Source organism: Carassius gibelio, chromosome A8 (assembly GCF_023724105.1).
Source record: "Carassius gibelio isolate Cgi1373 ecotype wild population from Czech Republic chromosome A8, carGib1.2-hapl.c, whole genome shotgun sequence".
Lineage (NCBI taxonomy): Eukaryota > Metazoa > Chordata > Actinopteri > Cypriniformes > Cyprinidae > Carassius > Carassius gibelio.
Window position 1 is genome coordinate 24,626,107 of NC_068378.1, and position 20,269 is coordinate 24,646,375.

General features: G+C 35.9%; 1 protein-coding gene and 1 long non-coding RNA gene across 2 annotated transcripts; both read right to left on the minus strand.

The window, feature by feature from the left end:
* Positions 1–287: 287 nt before the first annotated feature.
* asic1a (acid-sensing (proton-gated) ion channel 1a) lies at positions 288–19,717 on the minus strand. The gene is made up of 11 exons (XM_052604927.1): positions 19,519–19,717; positions 18,186–18,592; positions 11,828–12,023; positions 6,161–6,308; positions 5,961–6,088; positions 5,735–5,885; positions 4,420–4,476; positions 4,158–4,311; positions 3,372–3,463; positions 2,792–2,871; positions 288–2,249 (listed from the first exon to the last, which is right to left on the minus strand). Exons 2-11 carry the CDS (start codon positions 18,560–18,562, stop codon positions 2,130–2,132), a joined length of 1,503 nt encoding a protein of 500 aa, XP_052460887.1. The 5' UTR covers positions 18,563–18,592; positions 19,519–19,717; the 3' UTR covers positions 288–2,129.
* On the minus strand, positions 14,736–16,096 carry LOC128019009 (uncharacterized). Its single transcript, XR_008185030.1, has 3 exons — positions 15,922–16,096; positions 15,213–15,466; positions 14,736–15,049 (listed from the first exon to the last, which is right to left on the minus strand). It is a non-coding gene; the product is annotated as an uncharacterized LOC128019009 (long non-coding RNA).
* Positions 19,718–20,269: the final 552 nt, after the last annotated feature.

Below are 20,269 nucleotides of genomic sequence, written 5' to 3' on the forward strand. Positions count from 1 at the left end.
AGTCATCGCTAGCCCTCAGTCTCGTGATCTAAGAATGCAACTTTCCTCTTTTTCCCACAATGACAGACTGCTGAGGAAATGGCACTCATTAAATATTTACATGAGTGTAGGGGACCTTGATGAGCCACATTCCCGTCACATCCGGATTGATTTTGCCCTTCATAGTGTCACAGGCACGACTGATGAACTGATGTGGAATCACAAAGGGCAGAATATCAACACTGCTTTGCACAACATTACATCTTAAGTTGTACAGACACACACACAGAAATATTCCAGGACCAATATTAATTTTATGCATGTTTATTCATAAAAAAAAATAAAAAAAATCATATTTTTATCACAACGACATGATAAACATCAAAATAATCCAGAAATGTATCAGTTGAAAATTTTTTATTCATATATTAATACTGTTGCTATTTGACAATCCTTATTCAGGAAATACTGAAAATCGATTGTGTGGTTTTTCTGAAAAGAAACCAGACCTGTATTTAGATTAATATAGTGTCTAAAATGTAAATCAAACATGAAAAAATATTTTTAAGCTACCTTAATCTACGACAAATCACTGTGTTCTATCTGCTAGCATTTGACAAATCATTCTAATGCATCACAGACTTAAAAATACTTCATTTTCTGATTAAAAATATCCGACACCCTGTTGCTTTCAGCTTTTCCTCATCTATTCCAGAAATGATCGATCACATGTAATATGTACAGTACATGCCCAAAGACACACTTACAAACAGACAAACACATCCATGCACTTTCAGACGAGCTTGCAAACACACAGACACACACAGCAACGGCACACAACTTTAACTGACACATACACAGACATGCACACACATCCCAGCTCCCGAAACAAACATGACACAGCAGACAGAAGCCTGGGAGAGCTCACATGCACCCCTGGGAATTTCTGGGGTTAGTCTCTCTCTGATCTGACATGGGCTCATGATATCATGCTCATATCATATAGCACCCACAGGCCTTTACGAAACAGCTCACCCAAAAATGAAAATGAGCTGAAAATGTACTCGTCCTCAGGCCATCCAAGGTGTAGTAGTTTGTTTTTCACTGGAACAGATTTGGAGAAATTTAGCATTTAGCATCACTTGCTGACCAATGGATCCTCTGCAGTGAATGGGTGCCGTCAGAATAAGAGTCCAAACAGCTAATAAAAACATAACAATAATCCACAAGTAATCCACACCCCTCCAGACCAGCAACGAATGTCTTGTGAAGCTAAAGCTGCGTGTTTGTAAGAAACATTTCCATCATTAAATCTTTTTAACTTTAAACTAGTCAAAAGATCAGTCCATAGTCCATAATAATGTTTTGGCTTGGAATCAGGGTTTGATCCATGCATATTTCTCTACTGATTCAGACAACACAACTTTTTCCCTGGAGAAAGCAAAATTATGGATAGAGGACTTTTAGCCGAAAGCAACAGTTTGATATTAAAAGTCTTGATGATGGATTTGTTTTATTACAAATATGCAGCTTTTCACTTCACTTCACTTCACGGTTTGAACTCTTGTTCTGACGGCACCCATTCACTGCAGAGCATCCATTGATGGAATGCTACATTTCTTCAAATCTGTTCTAATGAAGAAACAAACTCATCTACATCTTGGATGGCCTGAAGGTGAGATACATTTTCAGCAAATTTTCTTTTTAGGGTGAGCTCTTCCTTTCAGAGTGGTGTTCTCTCGAACACTGCCTTGTGCAACGAATCGCTTGTCACAATGCATTTACATCCATATTATAGCCTTTAAGATGCACAGAATTAATAAAATATGACACATACAGTAACCCCTCAAGCTAGCAGATGCAATTCTGACGCAAAAGACCAGGCAGACAAAGATCAAACAATTGAATTAATATCAAACCTTTTTGACATTCCTGCCTTATAAATCAAAAGCACGTTTTTCAGAAAAGCACAAAATATTTCTGGAAATATCCTCAAAAATCGCATAGGCATAAGAAAGAGTACAACCACAAGATGCCAGAACAATCTGAAGAAAACACAACCGTGCTGGTGTTGTGATGCCATCTGCTAAAATGTAGAACATAATCTGGATACGACTGGCAGGCAAACAGCTGGAACTTCTGCAGGAATGTTAATGGTATTTACTGACGTGACATTTAACGTCATCCAGGCCGAGTACAGTGCCGTGATCAGTGTTGTTGTTGTTGTGATGTTTCTTGTTGGAGCAGCGGCACAACCTGTATTTCATTACCTTGACAGACAAAAAGGAAGACAAAAAGATGCTGTAATATTGTATTTGAAGGGCTAATTCTCTCCAAAATGAAAATTATTTAAATCTTCAGTCTTTTGCTCACCAAAGCTGCATTTATTTGATCTAAAATACTGTAAAAACACTAATGTTTTTGAAATATTATTTAAATGTAAAATAAGTTATTTGTTTTTAAATGTAATTTATTTCTGTGATGCAAAGCTGATTTTTCAGCATCATTACTCCAGTCTCAAGTGTCACATGATCCTTCAGAAATCAATCTAATAAACTGATTTGAATGGCAGTGTATTTAAGCATGGCATGTTGGTTATGTATCAAGATATTTTTAGTGAATAAATACTACAGAATAATATTCTTCTACAGAAGAAAGAATGTCATGTGGGTTTGGGTCATGAGGCTGAGATAATTTTCATTTGTGGTTAAAATATTCCTTTAATAAAAATGTCCCCACACAAAACCCAACAGAAATATTTTTGACAGGACACAGCCATACAGATACAGCCATTTTATGTTCTAACTCTTACCTCATAAAGGTAGTCAAAAAGCTCCAAAATCGTAAGAATGCTGGCTCCAATGAACAGCCCCATCTGTCCTCCGATATCACCTAAAACACACAAACACACAGACTGAACATTTACATTTCTTGAAGAAAACCTGAGATGTGCAAAACGCATTGCCACAATTTTAATGTGTTGCTATAAATTCACTAAGATGTTTTGGCTAATTTCTAGGTGGCTTCTTATACAAGTGTTTGATATTCTCTCTTTGGTTTTGAAATAAATTAATACTTTTATTCAGCAAGGATGCATTAAATTGATCAAAGTGACAGTAAATACATAATGTAATAAATGCTGTTCTTTCTATTCATAACAAAATCCTGAAAAATTGTTTCAGTTTCCAAATCAGCATATTAGAATGATTTCTGAAGGATCATGTGACACTGAAGACTGGAGTATTGATGCTGAAAATTCAGCTTTTAAATAAATACATTTCAGCTTTTATTCAATTAAACTAAATAATTTACCTTTTTTAAATATATTCAAATAATTTAAAATTACAATAATATTTTCTGTACAATATACTGTATATATAGTGTTTACTCACCCAACAGACCAGCAACCTCATAGGCTTTCTTCTGCTCAATGGTTTCATAGTTCAGAGCCTCAAAGAACACGTCCAGCACTAGAACATTCTCCCTGACAGCAAACACAACATGGTTTAGCATGCTTTTGGCAATCCAGTTTGGCAGATTATCAATTCAAATTACACATTATCCAACACTTTTGTCTTTTTAGCACACTGTAGTACTGGTATCTACACAGTTATTCAATTAAGGCTGCAGTATGTAATACTTGATGCTCATGTGAGTTGCCAGATCAAGGACACACAACAGGAAAAAGTGATAAGCTGATAATGGAAATCAACAAGCTTTAAACTGTGATTTATTGCAGTTTTAATATGCCTCTGGTAACAGAGCATTTTAGATGGGTGCTGAGGCTTTTTAGGTCGGGCAGACCCTGTGATCTCTGATCCAGTTTGAGCTTTAAGTAGCTCATTTCCATGGCTGCAATACATTATTTTTTTCTGCCAACTGGCAACCGGGGCTATTGAAATCCTATTGAGTGAATTGGCAATGAGCAGAATCACACAGACCAAAACAAAAACAGCCATTCCGACACAGAACACACATTTCAGAGTGAAATAACTGGCTGTAGCATTGTGTTTCAGAGCAATAAGTATGTGAACTAGTTCTAAACTCTAATTATCTGTAAACATGGCATTTTATGCTTTAGTACAATCAAAAATTACATACAGCACCTTTAAGAAATGTTCGAAACAGTCATTGTGATGGAAAACTGTATTTCAGCAAGGTAAAAATAGCACACTCACGTTATGTATTTCTCAGATTTGCTGTACTTCTTTGCGAGATATTTGACCGATGCTTTGCTGGGGATCTTCACGAAGGACATCTCTTTACTGTAGCGCGTGATGTTGCACGGAGTCTCACATGAGCAGTAGTCACTGTCCCTCTCCACCAGGAAATCTGTGCAACCAGAACAAGGTAAATTATAGCACTGTAAACATTAAAATCATGGCTCGTCTGAAGGATAGACTGTGTTTCTGACACTGATTCATGATAAAAGTTACTTACCTAGTGCTGGATGTGCACATTCTTTATATAGCACAGGAGTGCAGTACTGCGCATCACCTGCAGGGGCAGTACATGTCTAAGTATAGTTTGCTCAAAAATGAATTCTGTCATCATTTTCTTAATTTTCTAAATTATCACCTTTTCTCAAAAGATGACTATTAAAACCATTTTTTTTCATTTAAATAAAGTTGAAATAAAAATAAATACTGGATGAAAAGTGGAAACATAGCAACTAATTGAAATAAATACATTCAAGTATGATTAATAGATAGATAGATAGAAAGTGTGACCAAATAAACGAATAAAAATAACAAAAGCACATAAAAGATTACTAAAATAAATCATAAGATCAAAACGTTCTTAACACACAGTCCTTCTCAATTACAAATAAGTATTAAAAACCTCAAGCACTTCTTGTGCATCATAACAGAGTCCTTAAATTGCCCAGAGTTAAAATCCCACACTGATATATGTTAATTTAGCCTTCTGTAATCAACTAAATTAGATTTCAGTGCCAGTGGCAGTTTGACAGGAGCAGGTTTAATTAGGTTTCACTCGCTTGATCAACTTGACTTCAACACAGTTGTGAACTCTGCTTTTTTTAGAGGCACTGCTAGTATGTTAGAAATGTGACTGTTAAGCATAATTACAACAACTGAAATCTAGATTGTGCACAATTATTAAAGACTTTAGGGTCAGTTTGAAGCATTTATGTAACATGAATTTACTGTCCCACTATATAAACACTTCAAACACTAAAAATGAACTTAGTCATTATGTCAAGTGACATAAGAAAAGGGAAGGATATAGACAATTTTTTTTGTTTATCAGATTTTATACTTTGTATTTATTAATATCTTTTATTTTTATGTTTCCCATTTTTATTTAATTTTAGTTTGAAACATTTTATGTGCTTTCTGTGTTGTCATTTTTATAAACTTTAAGTAGGCTATATTTCTATAGATTGTATTATATAGCTTTTGTCATTTCAGTTTTAGTGTTCGTAACTTTAGTTCTCTCAAACTATTTCAGTTAGTTGCTCTTAAGTTTTAGGTTTTCATCTAATATTTATATTTTATTTCAGTTTTATTCTCAATTATTGAAAAAATACTTTTTTTTGTAATAGTTTTTGTTAACAATAACAACACTGATAGACATCATGTAAAGCATTTTGACGTTTAATTTCACAACACGGACAATAAATGATCCACTATTTCACGGACCTGATGGACTCTTCTGAAGCGAATCATTACAGTAACTACAATATTAGAGTAAAGTGCTGTAAATGTAATGCTGGAATCATTGCAGTGCTCACCAGGCATATGCACCATGCGGCAGTTGCAGTTTTCCACCAGGTAGCGCGTCTCGCAGTCCGTTCGACAGGCGCTGATGCTGTACACTTTAAAGTAGTCTGAACTCGGTGGGGTTGACTTGCAACTGCCCCACGGAGCAGGGAGATACACCAGCTGAAAAAGAAATAGTACTAGAGTAAAGAAACAACAAACACAAATATATAAAGCATGTATTAATGTGACACTCACTCGCTGCTCTTGGCAAGAAACGAACGTCTGGAATCCTGGTGCGACTCCGAAACCAAACTGATCTATAAACGCAGGCTCGTCCTGACTGTGAATCTGAACTTTGATTCCCGCCTCAAACGACGAGTCCTCTGTGAGAGAAAACGAGAGCGTGAGAGGAAGGATATACAGTAGGAGTAGTGTGCATCTGGGGTTTTCCTCACCTGTCTCTCCCCACACAGGTAAATATTCGTCCTGCTGAATGTCCAGCATGATCTCCAGGCCGTTTCCCATCCCTCCCTTCACGCTGATCAGCGGCGCGCCGGTGTTCCCCGAGTTAAAGGTGTAACACTTCCCGTAACGCGTGAACACCTGAAAACACACCAAAGAAAACTAATGTAAATCTTTTATAATAATGTTTGGTTTCTAATTGTGTTGTTTATTTCTACTGGGCCAGGGCTTTGGAAACAACACACAAGTACTAGATTGTTCATTTGGTGTTACTTCTTACACAAAAAATATTTTATTTTGCATAATTTGAAGATAATGCGAGAGATGCTTGCATGTGGAAAAGTCAGCTTAGTTTATGAGGAACACTACCTCTACTTCAACAGATGGTTCATATATCACTGTAACTAAAATATGGATACATTTTATTTAATATATTTGGTAGCTATTTTAATATTGACGTTTGAGGTCAGTGAGTCTCTTTTGCTCATGAAGGCTGTATTTATTTGACCAAAAATACAGTAAAAATATTGCAATATTTTGAAATATTATTACAAATTAAAATAACTGTTTTCTATTTGAATATATTTTTAAATGTAATTTATTCCTGCGATGCAAAGCTGAATTTTCAGCATCATTACTCCAGTCTTCAGTGTCACATGATCCTTCAGAAATCATTTGATGCTTAATAAACATTTTTATTGTTATCAATGTTGAAAACATAGACGTGGCTCAACATTTCAGTTTGTGGGTTAGCAACCCCACCAAAAAAGTTGAGCTGATTAATATTTGAGCATTTATTTGAAATAGAAATCTTTTGTAACATTACACATATTTACTGTCACTTTTGATCAATTGAGAAATATTATGTTTAGCTCATGAGACAAATAAATAATGATTTCTACTCAAGATTGGTTGCTTTTGCTTCCAGACCCTGATATTATATTACATATTACATTACCCGAAACAGTGACAAAAGTCATTTGCATACAAATATTAAAATGTATTAATGTTTCCATAATGTTTAATCCTCCAGCTTCACTTTATTATTGCTGTCAGAAAAGACACGCAGCCTTACTAAAATGATCCAAATGAAATAAAGAGGTATTACAGGAGTTACATGAGTAGCAATTCTAGTAAAACGCTCTATTATTGAAAACTGACATGAGACATAAACAATGAGAGAGCAATAAAAAAAAGAAAAGTTCATTGTAGACCTGCTGAGAGTTATTAAAGGGAGACGGTTCCTATGGAAACAGAGATCCAAGTGTGTGAAACATGGAAACACTCGCACAAACACACACCACACTCGTCCCTCTCGCTGTGTGCTCTTTGATTCGTTAATTAAACATTTAAAGCGTTTCAAGACATTTCTCTTTGAGCACGACTCCATCTGTTTGACTGTGGTGAAAACATAGTGGGAGATCCTGAGAGGTTTCCTGTGACCCGTCAGTCCTGCGTCACGTGATTTTATTTTACAGCAAAAGGGACTTTCAGAAGCATTAAAGAAATTGTACAGATGGTCCTCGGCGAAAAATTAAAAATAAATAAATAAAAACATTCTGTCTGCCCCTTAAGTGCGTCGGCCCACCTGGAAAATGCCCGATATGTCCGATTACTAATCCATCCCTGCACAACATCCTAAAAATATGCACAGATGTATACCAACATCTCAATATAGAAGATAACTAATGTAAATCATCCTGCAAAAAAACAACAACTATTATCTAAGATCATCCAGCCTTGCAAACTGAACCGGCTTCTCTTTGGCTAATTTTTCGAAGGTTAGTCAGCTATAGGCAAGTTTGGGAAATCAGCTTAACCAGCACAAACCACCCTGGGTAGTTTTGTTCGTCAGGACGGGATGAGATATGTCATCTATAGCCACAAACCCTGTAGAATTTCATTCCCCTTCCAATCAGTCCGGCTGCCTGAATCATGGCTATGCGTGATATGAGAGACCTGTGCGCTGCAGGAGCTGAGGAGAAATCATTAAACAGCAGAGAGAAAGATAGATGGAGGACACTGACAGCGAAGAAACAAACTGTTATAAATGATCATGTTCTCTGGCTGATAAATTGAAAACAAGACACATTGCATTCATTGAACATTGCACAGGTAAGCATCGCTCACATCTGAAAAATGCAAACTGTTGCATCAATTATTGCATCAGCATAGCACGCTAAAAACATTAGAAAAATGCCAGTTCCTTATTATTTCGTCACTACCAACTTTTTAATGTACGTCTGAAAAGCATTTTAATGGGCTAATTGTGTTAAAGATGCATAAATTAGTCAGTTAGTATTTGATAGCCTGTGCATTTCTCACTGGTCTTTATTCTTCATGTAAACACCTCCCCTCCCCCTCCACCAGCATCATCCGCTCTCTCCTTCGGCAAACACTCTGGAGTCCAATTAACTATCATGATTAACTGTAAACATCATTTACGTGGGGTGGAAGCACAGACAGCATGCAAAGGCACTTTAATCACTGTCTCATTACCATGTGAGATTATTCATTGCTAATTAATTTATTCATCTGCGACTGAAGATCTGATAATATTGACTTTAGTTTTTAAAGAAGTCTCCGTGCAGGAAAAAAAGGAGTGTGTGATTTTGACTAGTATTTTCTGGTTTCTCTTATGTTTGCCAATGTTGCATTTATTTGACCAAAAATACAGCAAACAAAAGTAAAATTGTGAAATATTTTTACAGTTTAAAATAACTGTTTTATATTTGAAAACATTTTAAAATGTAATTTATTTCTGTGATACAAAGCAGAATTTTCAGCATCATAACTCCAGTCTTCAGTGTCACATGATCCTTCAGAAATGATTCTAATATGCTGATTTGATTTGCTGCTCAAGAATAATTTCTTATTATTATCAATGTTGAAAACAGTAGTGCTGCTTCATATTTTTGTGGGAACTGAGATACATTTTTTTTTAAAGATTCTTCAATAAACAGAAAATTCAAAAGAACAGATTTGTTTTGTAACATTCTACTTGTCTTAACTGTCACTTCTGGTCAATTTAATTAATCTTTGCTGAATAATAGTATTAATTTATTTAAATAAAATATTTCTGCCCCCAATTTTAGAATGGCAGTGTATAAACATAAGGCAAATTCATGATAAATTAAATTATTAAAAATATATATATTATCCCCCCCCACCATGTTGTAGAAAGAGTCCATATCATGTTATTTGTTGGAAGTTACAATTTCAAATAATGTCAGTTTTTTAAATAGAGACATTTTTTTATTAAAATTTTATTTATTATTACAATTATTGTGCACAAAATGTGAGTAGACAGCTAAATATTAAATTTTAAAATAATTTAAATAATTTAAGAATGATAATTAAAATAGCTTTTTACTAAAATTCATGAAATATAAATTCAACAGAGTACATAAAAATTACGATAGAAATTATGGATACAGAAGATTAAGTCAAGGCCTCTAACAGGCCAAAAAAAAAAATAATAATAATAATATTTGATGTTTTTTAAAGAACTTGCTACTTCAATTTAAAAAAAAACGTTTTAATAGGTCACATGACAAAAACATACGATTTATGCCTCCAATGAAAAAACACCACCAAGCGCAGCCTATTTGTGGAAAGCGCCAAATAAAGCTGTTTGGAGAGTATATAAACAGCATTTCAAGGCCAATGAAGCAAACAATTCCCCTCCCAGAGCGAAACCCATCAAGCATTTAATTGTAGCTACACAGAGCTGAAAACCACAAAATAGAGCTGGCTGGCCATGAAGACAGACCGAGGAGAGCCATCCCTCAAACTCCATTAACAATTACAAAAAAAGAGTCTGGTGCTATTCACTGTGCTATTTTTTCCCAAAGCACTGAGTCAGTAAAGACCGAGATAAAGAATAGACTGTCCCAGGCACTCTCTCACACACATCACACCAAATCTAGTATTTAACACTGACCTATTTTAAAGGCTGCAGGGTATTTTGAACCTGTAGTGGGAGTTTAAAGCAGCCTGGAGCAGTCGCAATTTGTAGGCTTTCTTCAAAGCCTGGCATGGAAGATGAGCTACAGTCATCGGGGAATCAGAAACATGCAGAGGTTTCGGGAGACTCTTTGCTCATCAGGGAACTTCTAATGCTGTTATACAAGCATTTATATTTAGAGAAGGAAAAATCCCTCTACAATATGCTCATGTTGGCATTTGGGTAAGTAGGGCATTATCACCAATGCACACACACACACGCATGCATAAACACACATAAAAGACTTCAGATGCTTCAGACGGGGATGTCGCCATGGAAACTTGGAGAGAAACGTGGTTACATCACCAAAGCAACCTTTTCATCAGCGTAGTCCTCACAGTGTCATAGTGAACTCTTGCTCCAACGCTCGTTTTCAGTAATGAGCTGCTACTCACATCTGCTCTCATCGCTTACAGTTAAACAGTAAGCTTTGAGTCACTGGCTTCACAGACACAGAAAGTACTGTAGCAGTGGTTTCAGACGGCAGTACCATGGTACACTGATATATATATACCATGGTATTTCATGATTACCACATGCATGTATCTTGTATTACATGCACGGGAAGTAAACTGTAAAAATAATTTTTCATGGTTGTAAATAAAACAAGATTATTGGAGTAGGTTTTACAAGAAAATTTTAGACGCTTGTTAACTGCATGGGATGTTTTTTTTTTAAGGTAGTTGCGACTTTTTCTTACAATTTAGACTTTTTTCTTTGTAAATCTGAGTTTATATCTTGCAATTTAGACTTTTTCTCACAATTCTTTGTTTATATCTCACAGTTCAGACATTTGACTCATGATTTTTATTTTATATCTCATAATTCTGCCTTTTTTTTTGGCAGTGTTAAGTTTATATCTCACAGTTCAGACTTTGCCCCTCACAATTCTGAGAAAAGGGGCAGAACTGAGAAGTGTAAACTCAGAATTCACAGAAAAAAAGTCAGATTTTCATGTTTAATAATTTACATTTTTTCACTTTCTTTGTGATTTTTTTTTTTTTTTTTTTTTTTTGCTAGTTCCAAAGTAAACATACACAAATGTGTTTGAAAGATTTCATGGAATATGCAGATTTTTTTTTTTTTTTTGGTGAACAAAACGTTTTTATCTGATATGATTCACTGTGAAAAGTCTAAAATAATAAATATGTATGTTTTGCATGTTTACATCTTTTAAAGAAGGAAAAGGTTCTTGCTTCTGCTTTGATGGATAAGAAAATTGCTCAAATGGCACATTTTTCAGATTATGCGTCATAATAAAATTTCAATGCACTTCTACTCACACAGCAGCTGTTGCTCTGCACGCAAACATCCTTATAGCTGAGCTCTGGTTTTGCCATGTTGCTAGACACATAAAAGAAAACAATATTTTCTTTGGTCCTTTCTGTTAGTGTTGCGAAATTAAAGCGATAAAACAACTCAGCAGCACAATGGGAACCCTGGGAAATCTCGAGAACTACAAACTTGATCCCAGCAGCGTAAATGATTGGACTGTCAAATATCACACCCCAGCATTTGGCTGAAACCTAGAAAAAGCCTCCAGCGCTCCGTGAGAGATTCGCATCAAATAAATACACCAGGGCTGCAGAATGGACTTGAAAAAGGAAAAAGAGCTCAAAGAACTTTATCACTGTGCATCCCTAGAGAGCCTTACCACGCTGAAGTCTTCAGGGCGACACGGTGAACCTCTGAACTGACAGGAGAGCAGCATGTCTTTTATGTCATGTCCGGTTCTATTATAGAACTCCCACATGTTGAAGGGACGCGGCTTGAAGGAGCGAAAGTCTGCTTTGCTCTTGAGAACCTCCATCACGCTTTCTTCAACCAGGTGAGTGTCCCGTATCTCATGTCTATAGAGACAGACGACAAAAAACCAGAGGAACATGAGAGCACACTCTTAAAAATAAAGGTTCTAAATAGGTTTTATTGCAGCGGTACCATAAAAGAAGCATTTTTAATTCCCACAAGAACCTTTCAATGAACAGTTCTTAAAAGAACCATTGTTTCTTAGTGTGAAGAACATTTCACTTTTCCACTTTAGTGCACTGAAGAAGTTCAGTGGATATTAAAGGTTCTTCTGGAACTACACTTGGCTTTTATTTTAAGTGTTAAATTTGTCAAAATGCATTTTTTTTAAATCTGGTTTTTATTAAGGGGCTCCCTGCTGAAAGTCTAATGTGGTCTGTAGTTGTCCACCAAACCAGTTTGCACGGATCAGGATGGTCGGGTTTTATGGTTTCAGAGCAGTTTTGTCAGCTGGTCAACATGGGAGACCAGCTAAACCAGTTTAAACCAGTCAAGGCAAGCAAACTTTAGCCTGGTTAAAGCTCTTAATTTCAACAAGGTTTTTTGAAATTCAAATCTAATTTCAAAACGCATCTTATTCATCCTTTTATGAAATATTTATCCATGCATATGTTTTCTATGTTCGTTTTTATGTTTTTTATTTAACTCATAATTCTTAATCGAAATGCCATAACTCAATCATCATTGTGAAAAATAATCTTCAAAATATATTATTTTGTGTTCCACAGATAAAAAAAGGACGTTATGCAAATCAGGGTTTTATCATTAACTAAAACTCTTAAAAATCTTTTTTTTTAACAGAAATGAAGCTGAAATAAATAACAAATATACATTAGATGAAAAACTAAATTAAGTTCAAATTACACTCTAAAAACTGCTGGGTTGAAAACAACCCAATTTGGGTTATTTTGACAACCCAGCGCTGGGTCAAAAAGGGACGAACCCAGCGCTGGGTTGTTTTAACCCAACCAGTTGGGTTATCATATTTAACCCAGCCTGCTGGGTTGCCTTTTTTATGGTTTAAAATGACTATATTGCAGGGTTTAAAAAAAACAGAGCGGGTGTTTTTTTATCACTGTATTTCAGAAGGAAAACTACTGTATTTAGAAAATGTTCGATATCATTTCGCATGTGCTTGATAAGGCAGCGTTTGTGAGCTCAGTACCGCTCTGCAGCCGTTACCGGAGAAACCTACCTCTCCCGCTCTTAGCGCCTCCTGCTGGCAGAAAATAAACTCGCAGAGTGCAGCCATGTGGGGAAACAATGCATTTCTACGTTAAAATTAACCCAAATTGAGCTAGGCATTAAACCTACAAATGTTGTTCATTTTAAATATCACTTTTACACACAAATAATAATTACCAAAAGGAAAATATTTATTAAAAACAAGAGAAAAGTCAAAAAGTAACATGTTAGAAGAAATGCAGAAAAGGATGGCATTAACAGTTCAATTGTTTATATTGTATAAAAATATACAAAAACACATACAATAAATTTACAATTAGTTAGGTTTTTTTCCAACTATTCTGGCATGACAGTACACAAATAAATCACAACATTAACTTTGATATTATAACATTTAACAGACGCATGTGTGTGTGTGTGTGTGTGTAAGAATGTGAGCAGGTGTATGAATGACAGAGTGTAAACTCTTCTACTAAACAACACAGAAAAAGCATTTAACTTTTTTTTTTTTAACAAATTATACACTTACAGTTTGTTTCATAGTCCATGAATACAGATCATGCATCACGGTCAATTTTCATGATCTCTTTAACATAACTGATGTAGTCATGAAGAAGCCCCATCAGCACAGCATCTGACATCTTCTACATCATCCAGGGCAGCGTCCTTCTTTAAAACCACCGCTGCATCAGTTTAGGGGAAAGAAGATTCTCCTCTCTGACCAGCATTCATCCAGTCACCGCCTGCTCTTCATCAGTGGCCTAAGAGAAACACAAATGAAAAAATTAAACATTTAATTAAACTATCCATTTTCAGAGGTGTATTCACATCCGTAAGGATAGGTAAATAATCTGTGTTAAAGTTTCAACACTGTGTGGTTGTTTAATGTCTCAGTCCACCACAGCTCTCCAGAATGCTATAATGGCAGCACTAGTGTGAGGACATGCGATATTGTTTGAATAAATATTGCTTTCAGAAAGCTTCTTTACTGAAACATTAAAACAGACATGACATTCACATACCTCACAATATTCATGTACGTGGAGGGCTGCTCTTCAAACCGTTAGTTCGCCAAATAATTAAAATGTTTATAATTTACTCTCCTCATGTTTTTCCAGACTCATACAAAATCTGCTAATTTTTTGGAAAACGTATGAATATTTTTAATATTCTCTTTTTGTGTCCTCCATTGCTGGTCTGGGAGACCAGTATTTTATTTTGAACATACATGTTTGCTATCATATAATTTAAGATGTATTCATATATAAATATCAGAATTTACTTCTACAATAACTCTATATTTATGAAGCTTGAAAATACTGATTATCTAAACTATAAATGGATTAACAAATATTATGAGAAAACTAAAAATATATTAATTTATGTTGTAAAGACAGACAAAAGTCTTATAGGTTTGGAATGACTTGAGGGCAAGTAAATGATTTTTTGTGTGAACTTTACCTCTAAGAGCGAAGACCAAGAATAATGACTCTCCAAATCAGACAAGACAACTCCAAAGTTGGTTTGATTTCTGCAATAAAAAACACAGACATCAATGGTCTTAATGAAATGAGCACGTAATCACACTGTTGTTGCATCAAAATGTGAAGTAAACTGGCAGGAGATAACAGAAAAATTTATTTTCTAAAAATAACTTAGATAAAATCTCAAAGGAATGATGCTCTCCCATGTCTCTTGCTTTTAACATCTACAAAAACAAAAAACAAACATTATTTTACTCTTAGTAAAAAAACAACAACTGATAACATGAAATTATGAAGTTTACTTGCCTTAAACTATCTTTCCCTCTCTTCAGAAGAAGCTGAGAAAACCACCTCCTTACACAAGCAGACTTGTGTGTCCTTAACTCCAGTTAGTTTGAGTTCTGCAAAGAGGGACATCAATGGTTTCAATAAAATATTAACATATACATACATACATATATAAAATCACACTGTTTTTGCATCAAAATGTCAAGTTAACAGGCAGGACACAACAGAAACATTAATTTTCTAAAAAAAAAAAAAAGTAATAATAATTTAACTTACATCAGTCTCAAAAGAATGAAGTTATCTTGTCTCTGGATTTCAACATCTAAAAACACACACACATTATTTTAGTCTTAGTAAAAATAAAGATAGCTTGATGTTATTCTGAAGTTTACTCTCCTTAAACCGTCTGTCCCTCTCTTCAGAAGAACACCTCCTCCTCATCCTCACACAGGTCTGTGACTCCTCACACAAACAGCTTCTGTGTCTTTAACTCTCGGCGCGAGGACAATGAAGACAGGAGCTGGACAAGTCTGAAATATTACATGTAAAACATACTTTTAACAGTTACCACTTCAACAGCCTCAAAATAATTATGCTAGTCTTTACTACACAATGCCGTTTCCTTTAGAAGACAAACATACATTCAGTTTAACCGCGAAAAAAAAGGACAAATTCACATGAGCGTAACCGTGACCATAACCGTCTGTTAACGCCTCAAAGAGAACGGATAATGTAAAATCTTATGTAAATATGACAAAATACATTCACAGACGTTATATTAAAAGTACATCCTCCGTTCAGTAACGTTACATGAGGCAGTTAAGACCTCCGTGTCCGAGGCGAAAACCGCGTCCGTTTTTTTATATATATATATATATAACGTTAAGCTCCTTTGTTTCCGCCTTTCATAAAACCTTCCGCCTTTCATACAACCGGGTAAACAATAAAAGATAACTTTACATTTTGAATATTTAACGTTACTTACCATAGTCTTTCACTCGCTTCTCGCTTCTATCACGCTGAGAAAATGGCGGCTGCTCGCACTGGAGACGTACGATTTTGACGTGACGTGCGTGCTCTCCTTCACGTCCGCGTCCTCAACCCACCCCGCTGGGTTAAAAAAGAGAGTTATTTTCAACCCAAACTTGGGTTAAAACATCCCAAAGTGCTATCCAACGGCCTTAACCCAGCAGTTGGGTTGAAAAAACAACCCAGCGTTTTTTAGAGTGTAAAGTGAAAATACAACAAATATGAATAAAAACTATATAAAATAATACTAAAATAACACTAGGATGTATGTCACATTATGAAAATAAAAATAAAAAGATCTGTTGCAAAATTCTTCATCTTTGTTTGTGTTCCACAAAAGAAAGGAAGGTTTGAGTAAATGATGGCAACAGGTGCTACACAGATAAAGAAATGTCAAATTTAGAAGCGAACTCTAGGTTGAATCTCAGTTTGTCTACACTCATAACTGAGCTCAAATAATGGCACAATATTTATTTAACACATTTATTTATTTAAACACATTATTTATTTTATGCCTTTCCCTGGATGCAGCAAAGCTGTGCATGTTCTATTCAGCTGTCCTTTCAGGAAGATGAAAATATTCAAGGTTAATTCTCTGTAAACATGTCAAAAAGTGCCACACTGGACTGAATACAGAATAAAACTGAGAAAAAGAGAGACAGTGTGTGTGTGTGTTTGTCAGAGTGCAGAAGCACTTGGAATGCAGAAGAAGGCATGACTGAAGTCCAATTCAAACCCACATCACATCACTTCACAGCTGCCGGGTGTTACAACACTGCAGTAACTCAATCACGACTTCCTAATGCCAGATGGAAGCTGATATTGATGCTTATGCCAAAGATATCATTTTACTTAAATATTTTACCATTGAAGCTGCACCTCCAGTAGAGATCCATGTCATCTGACGTTACACGGTCTACGTGTCACACTCAAAAATATAGGCTCTTTATTGGAATTATGGTTCAGTAAAGAACCTTTAGCATCTAGTGAATCTTTCCACTGGACAAAAGGTTCTTTAGATTGGAAAAACGCTCTTTGGATGATTAAAATCCTCTTAAAGGAAAGGTTCACCCTCTGGTCCTCAATGATGTAGATGAGTTTGTTTCTTCATCAGCACAGATTTGGAGAAATTTAGTATTACATCACTTGCTCACCAAAGGATCCTCTGCAGTGAATGGGTGCCGTCAGAATGAGAGTCTGAACAGCTGATAAAAACATCACAGTAATCCACACCACTCCAGCCCAGTCCATCATCTTGTTAAAAAACTGCATGTATGTCATAAAAAATATCTTATTGATGATTTTATTGAATTGTTTCTGGCAAAAATTTGAGTCCTATATCAATAATATTGTTTTCTCCAGTGAAAAAGTTGTCTTGTCTGAATCAGGAGAGAAATCTGCACAGATCAAGTCCTGTTTTAAAGCCAAAACAGTTCACAACAAATACATATATTGATGGGTTTTGATGTGAGGGGTGGATTTTTTGTCTGAAGGACAAAAGTGACCTTTTGGCCAGAAGTGATGATTTAAAGTTGAAACACCTTAATGGTGGATTTGTTTCTTACAAACATACAGCTTTTAATTCCACAAGACATTCACTGATGGACTGGAGCGGTGTGGATTACTTGTGGATTATTGTAATGTTTTATAAGATGTTTGGACTCTCATCCTGACGGCACCCACCCACTGCAGAGGATCCATTGGTGAGCAAGTGATGCAACATTTCCCTGAATATGCATATGTTCTAATGGACACAAATCTTAGATGACATGAGGGTGAGTCATTTTTCAGCAGATTTTCATCTTTGGGTGAACTACTCACCGAAAGGCTCTTTTATGGAAGGAACAATGGTTCTTCTATGGCATTGATGCAACCCCCCCCCCACCCATTGGAAGCTTTACTTTTAAGAGTGCACTTTCCTCAATTAAAAAATGAACAATAATCATACTGCTTCTTTCAATTTGCCAGAAAAGCACTTAGGATGAAGAGGCAGGAGTGACAGAAATATATACGATACCATGACTTCAGCATCATGGACTCCCCAGAACTCTGCTTTTTCATATCCGTTTCTCAAGTTCAATAAAAGCACCCTAAACATTTATGCTCCAGTGTGCTTGTGCATTCATGCGGGGAATACGGGATCATAATCTACTGAGCCAGTGACTCATGCTCATTATTAAAACTTTACCACAGCCCCTCGACTGATACACATTCACCAACCTGGAGTTCAGCAGTGCCAGCAACTCGCCCGTGTGGTACAGGTCGTTGCGTGTGATCCTGCTGAAGCGGATAGAGTTGAGATTGCAAATCGTCACTGCTGGGAAAACCATCATGGGCGTCGTGATCTCATCCAGCTTGGTGACGTGAGGGTACTCCAGGTAGAACTGAATCCGGTCGATGCAGACGTACATGAGGAAGGTCAGTGAGCTGAGGAAAAACACAACCCAGAGGCAGCACTTGGCCGTGATCTTCTCATAGGAGAAGATATGAGAGATGCCGTGTAGAGTCGAGGTGTGAGCGAACACTTGGAGAGGAGGCGGCTGGTCGTAATCAATGTCCATAGGTTCCACTTTAAGATCCATCACTGATGTCTTCATCACACAGTTCTTAAAGCTGTGAAACTCTTCCTGAGATGTTAAACACAGAGGGACATGTTTTACTTCAGTAGTTCTTGTGATCATAAGTGAGACATCCTTCAGCAAAGATGCCATCTTGGGATGAAACTATTAAGCTAGGCTGGAAACTGTTATTGGTTAATAGTCTGTGAAACGCAATGAAATGTTCTTTACACTGGCAATAACAGCTGTTTTATTTTGAATTAACTTTTAATTTGGAATTTTCATCTAATATTATAGGTATATATTAGCATTATGAATCTATTAAATATTTTATTTTAGCCTTATTTCCAAGAATTTTTGGAAATAAGATTTTGAGGTTAGATAATTTTAATTAATCTAGTTATAGTTAACAATATCACCACTGATAGTGAATAAAGCTATTATGTGAAGCAATCTGACATTATATTTCACATCAAAATAAATTATCCTGTTCGCTATATTTTAAGTTTAAGTTTTGCATTTAATATTTATATATTATCATAACTTTATTTTAATTAACAAATGCAAACTAATTTTGAAACTATAAGAAGTGAAATGAGTAATTATCAAACAATACCAGGGGCCTTCAGCAGGGTGCCTGTCAATTATTTCGCTGTAGTAAAAATGTAATAAATTTAAAACATAACATTTAAGTATAAGACTTTGTACGTCAATGCTTCTTCAAACACCTACAGAGAGCTTGTAAAGGGCAATTTGCTGCCAGCGCCAAGTTCCCAATAGCATTTAATTATAGTCTACAGATCAGCTGACAGGAAAATCTCAGAATCAGAACAACATATTGCAACCCGAAATCAAACATGCTTGCATAAAGACAATTAAAGCCTTTTTTTTCATTCATTTATGACATTTTTTTTCTTCTCATTAACACACACAGACAGTCAAAGCGAGCGACAGAGACTGTAGAGCAGCGTCACTTGTAGCGCACGAGCGTTTACCTGAAGCACCTCAGAAAGATGCTGGACCTGAAATGCGATGCAGTTATCAAACCATTCCTCCGGCGTTCGTGCAGAAACCAGCCGATCCCGCCGTCCAACCGACAGACTGATGGAAAGCCATATCTGTGTTAAATAATGATTCGTGCATGCGCTGGATGCTCTCGTGTAACGTCCCTGAAGCACTAATGGAGGAAGCCAAGGATCGTGATTGTGTGAAAGAGAGAGAGTGAGTGGGTGGGTGGGAGTTTTGTGGGCGTGAACACAGAATTATTTATCCAGTAGACTATAAGAAAACGTACCAGAATCGTATTACCGTGTTTTGGACATGTACCATGGTTATGCCAGGTTTTCAGAAGAACAAGTAGCTACCTGGGAATATCATAAATGCCATGACATCCAACGTACTGCGACTTTACCATATATCAGATGGTAATACTATAACATTGAAATCCATGTACCATGGTAGGCTACCCTATGGTGCATCAGAATAAACCATGGCACTACAATTGTACATCTAAAACATTATGGTAGTATCAATACCATGGTACTTTTTGTGTACATTTTTGTAAGTATAGCCTATTTTGTTTATTGGTCGTATACCATGGCACTGTAATACCATAGAAGCAATTCAGTACCATAGGTATATGGTATTATAGAATGCTGTTATTATCATGGTACTTTTTTGTCATGTTTTTAATGCTGTAGCCTGTTTTGCTTATTAGACATCATGGCAATAATACCATGGTATTCT

Coding starts and splice junctions, on each gene's coding strand:
- asic1a (XM_052604927.1), bottom strand. CDS start 18,562: ATGAAGACATCAGTGATGGATCTTAAAGTGGAACCTATGGACATTGAT. Junction 12,024..18,185: donor CTGGCACTGCTGAACTCCAG/GTTGGTGAATGT, acceptor CTGTCTCTATAG/ACATGAGATACGGGACACTC. Junction 6,309..11,827: donor GCCCTGAAGACTTCAGCGTG/GTAAGGCTCTCT, acceptor GTGTGTTTTCAG/GTGTTCACGCGTTACGGGAA.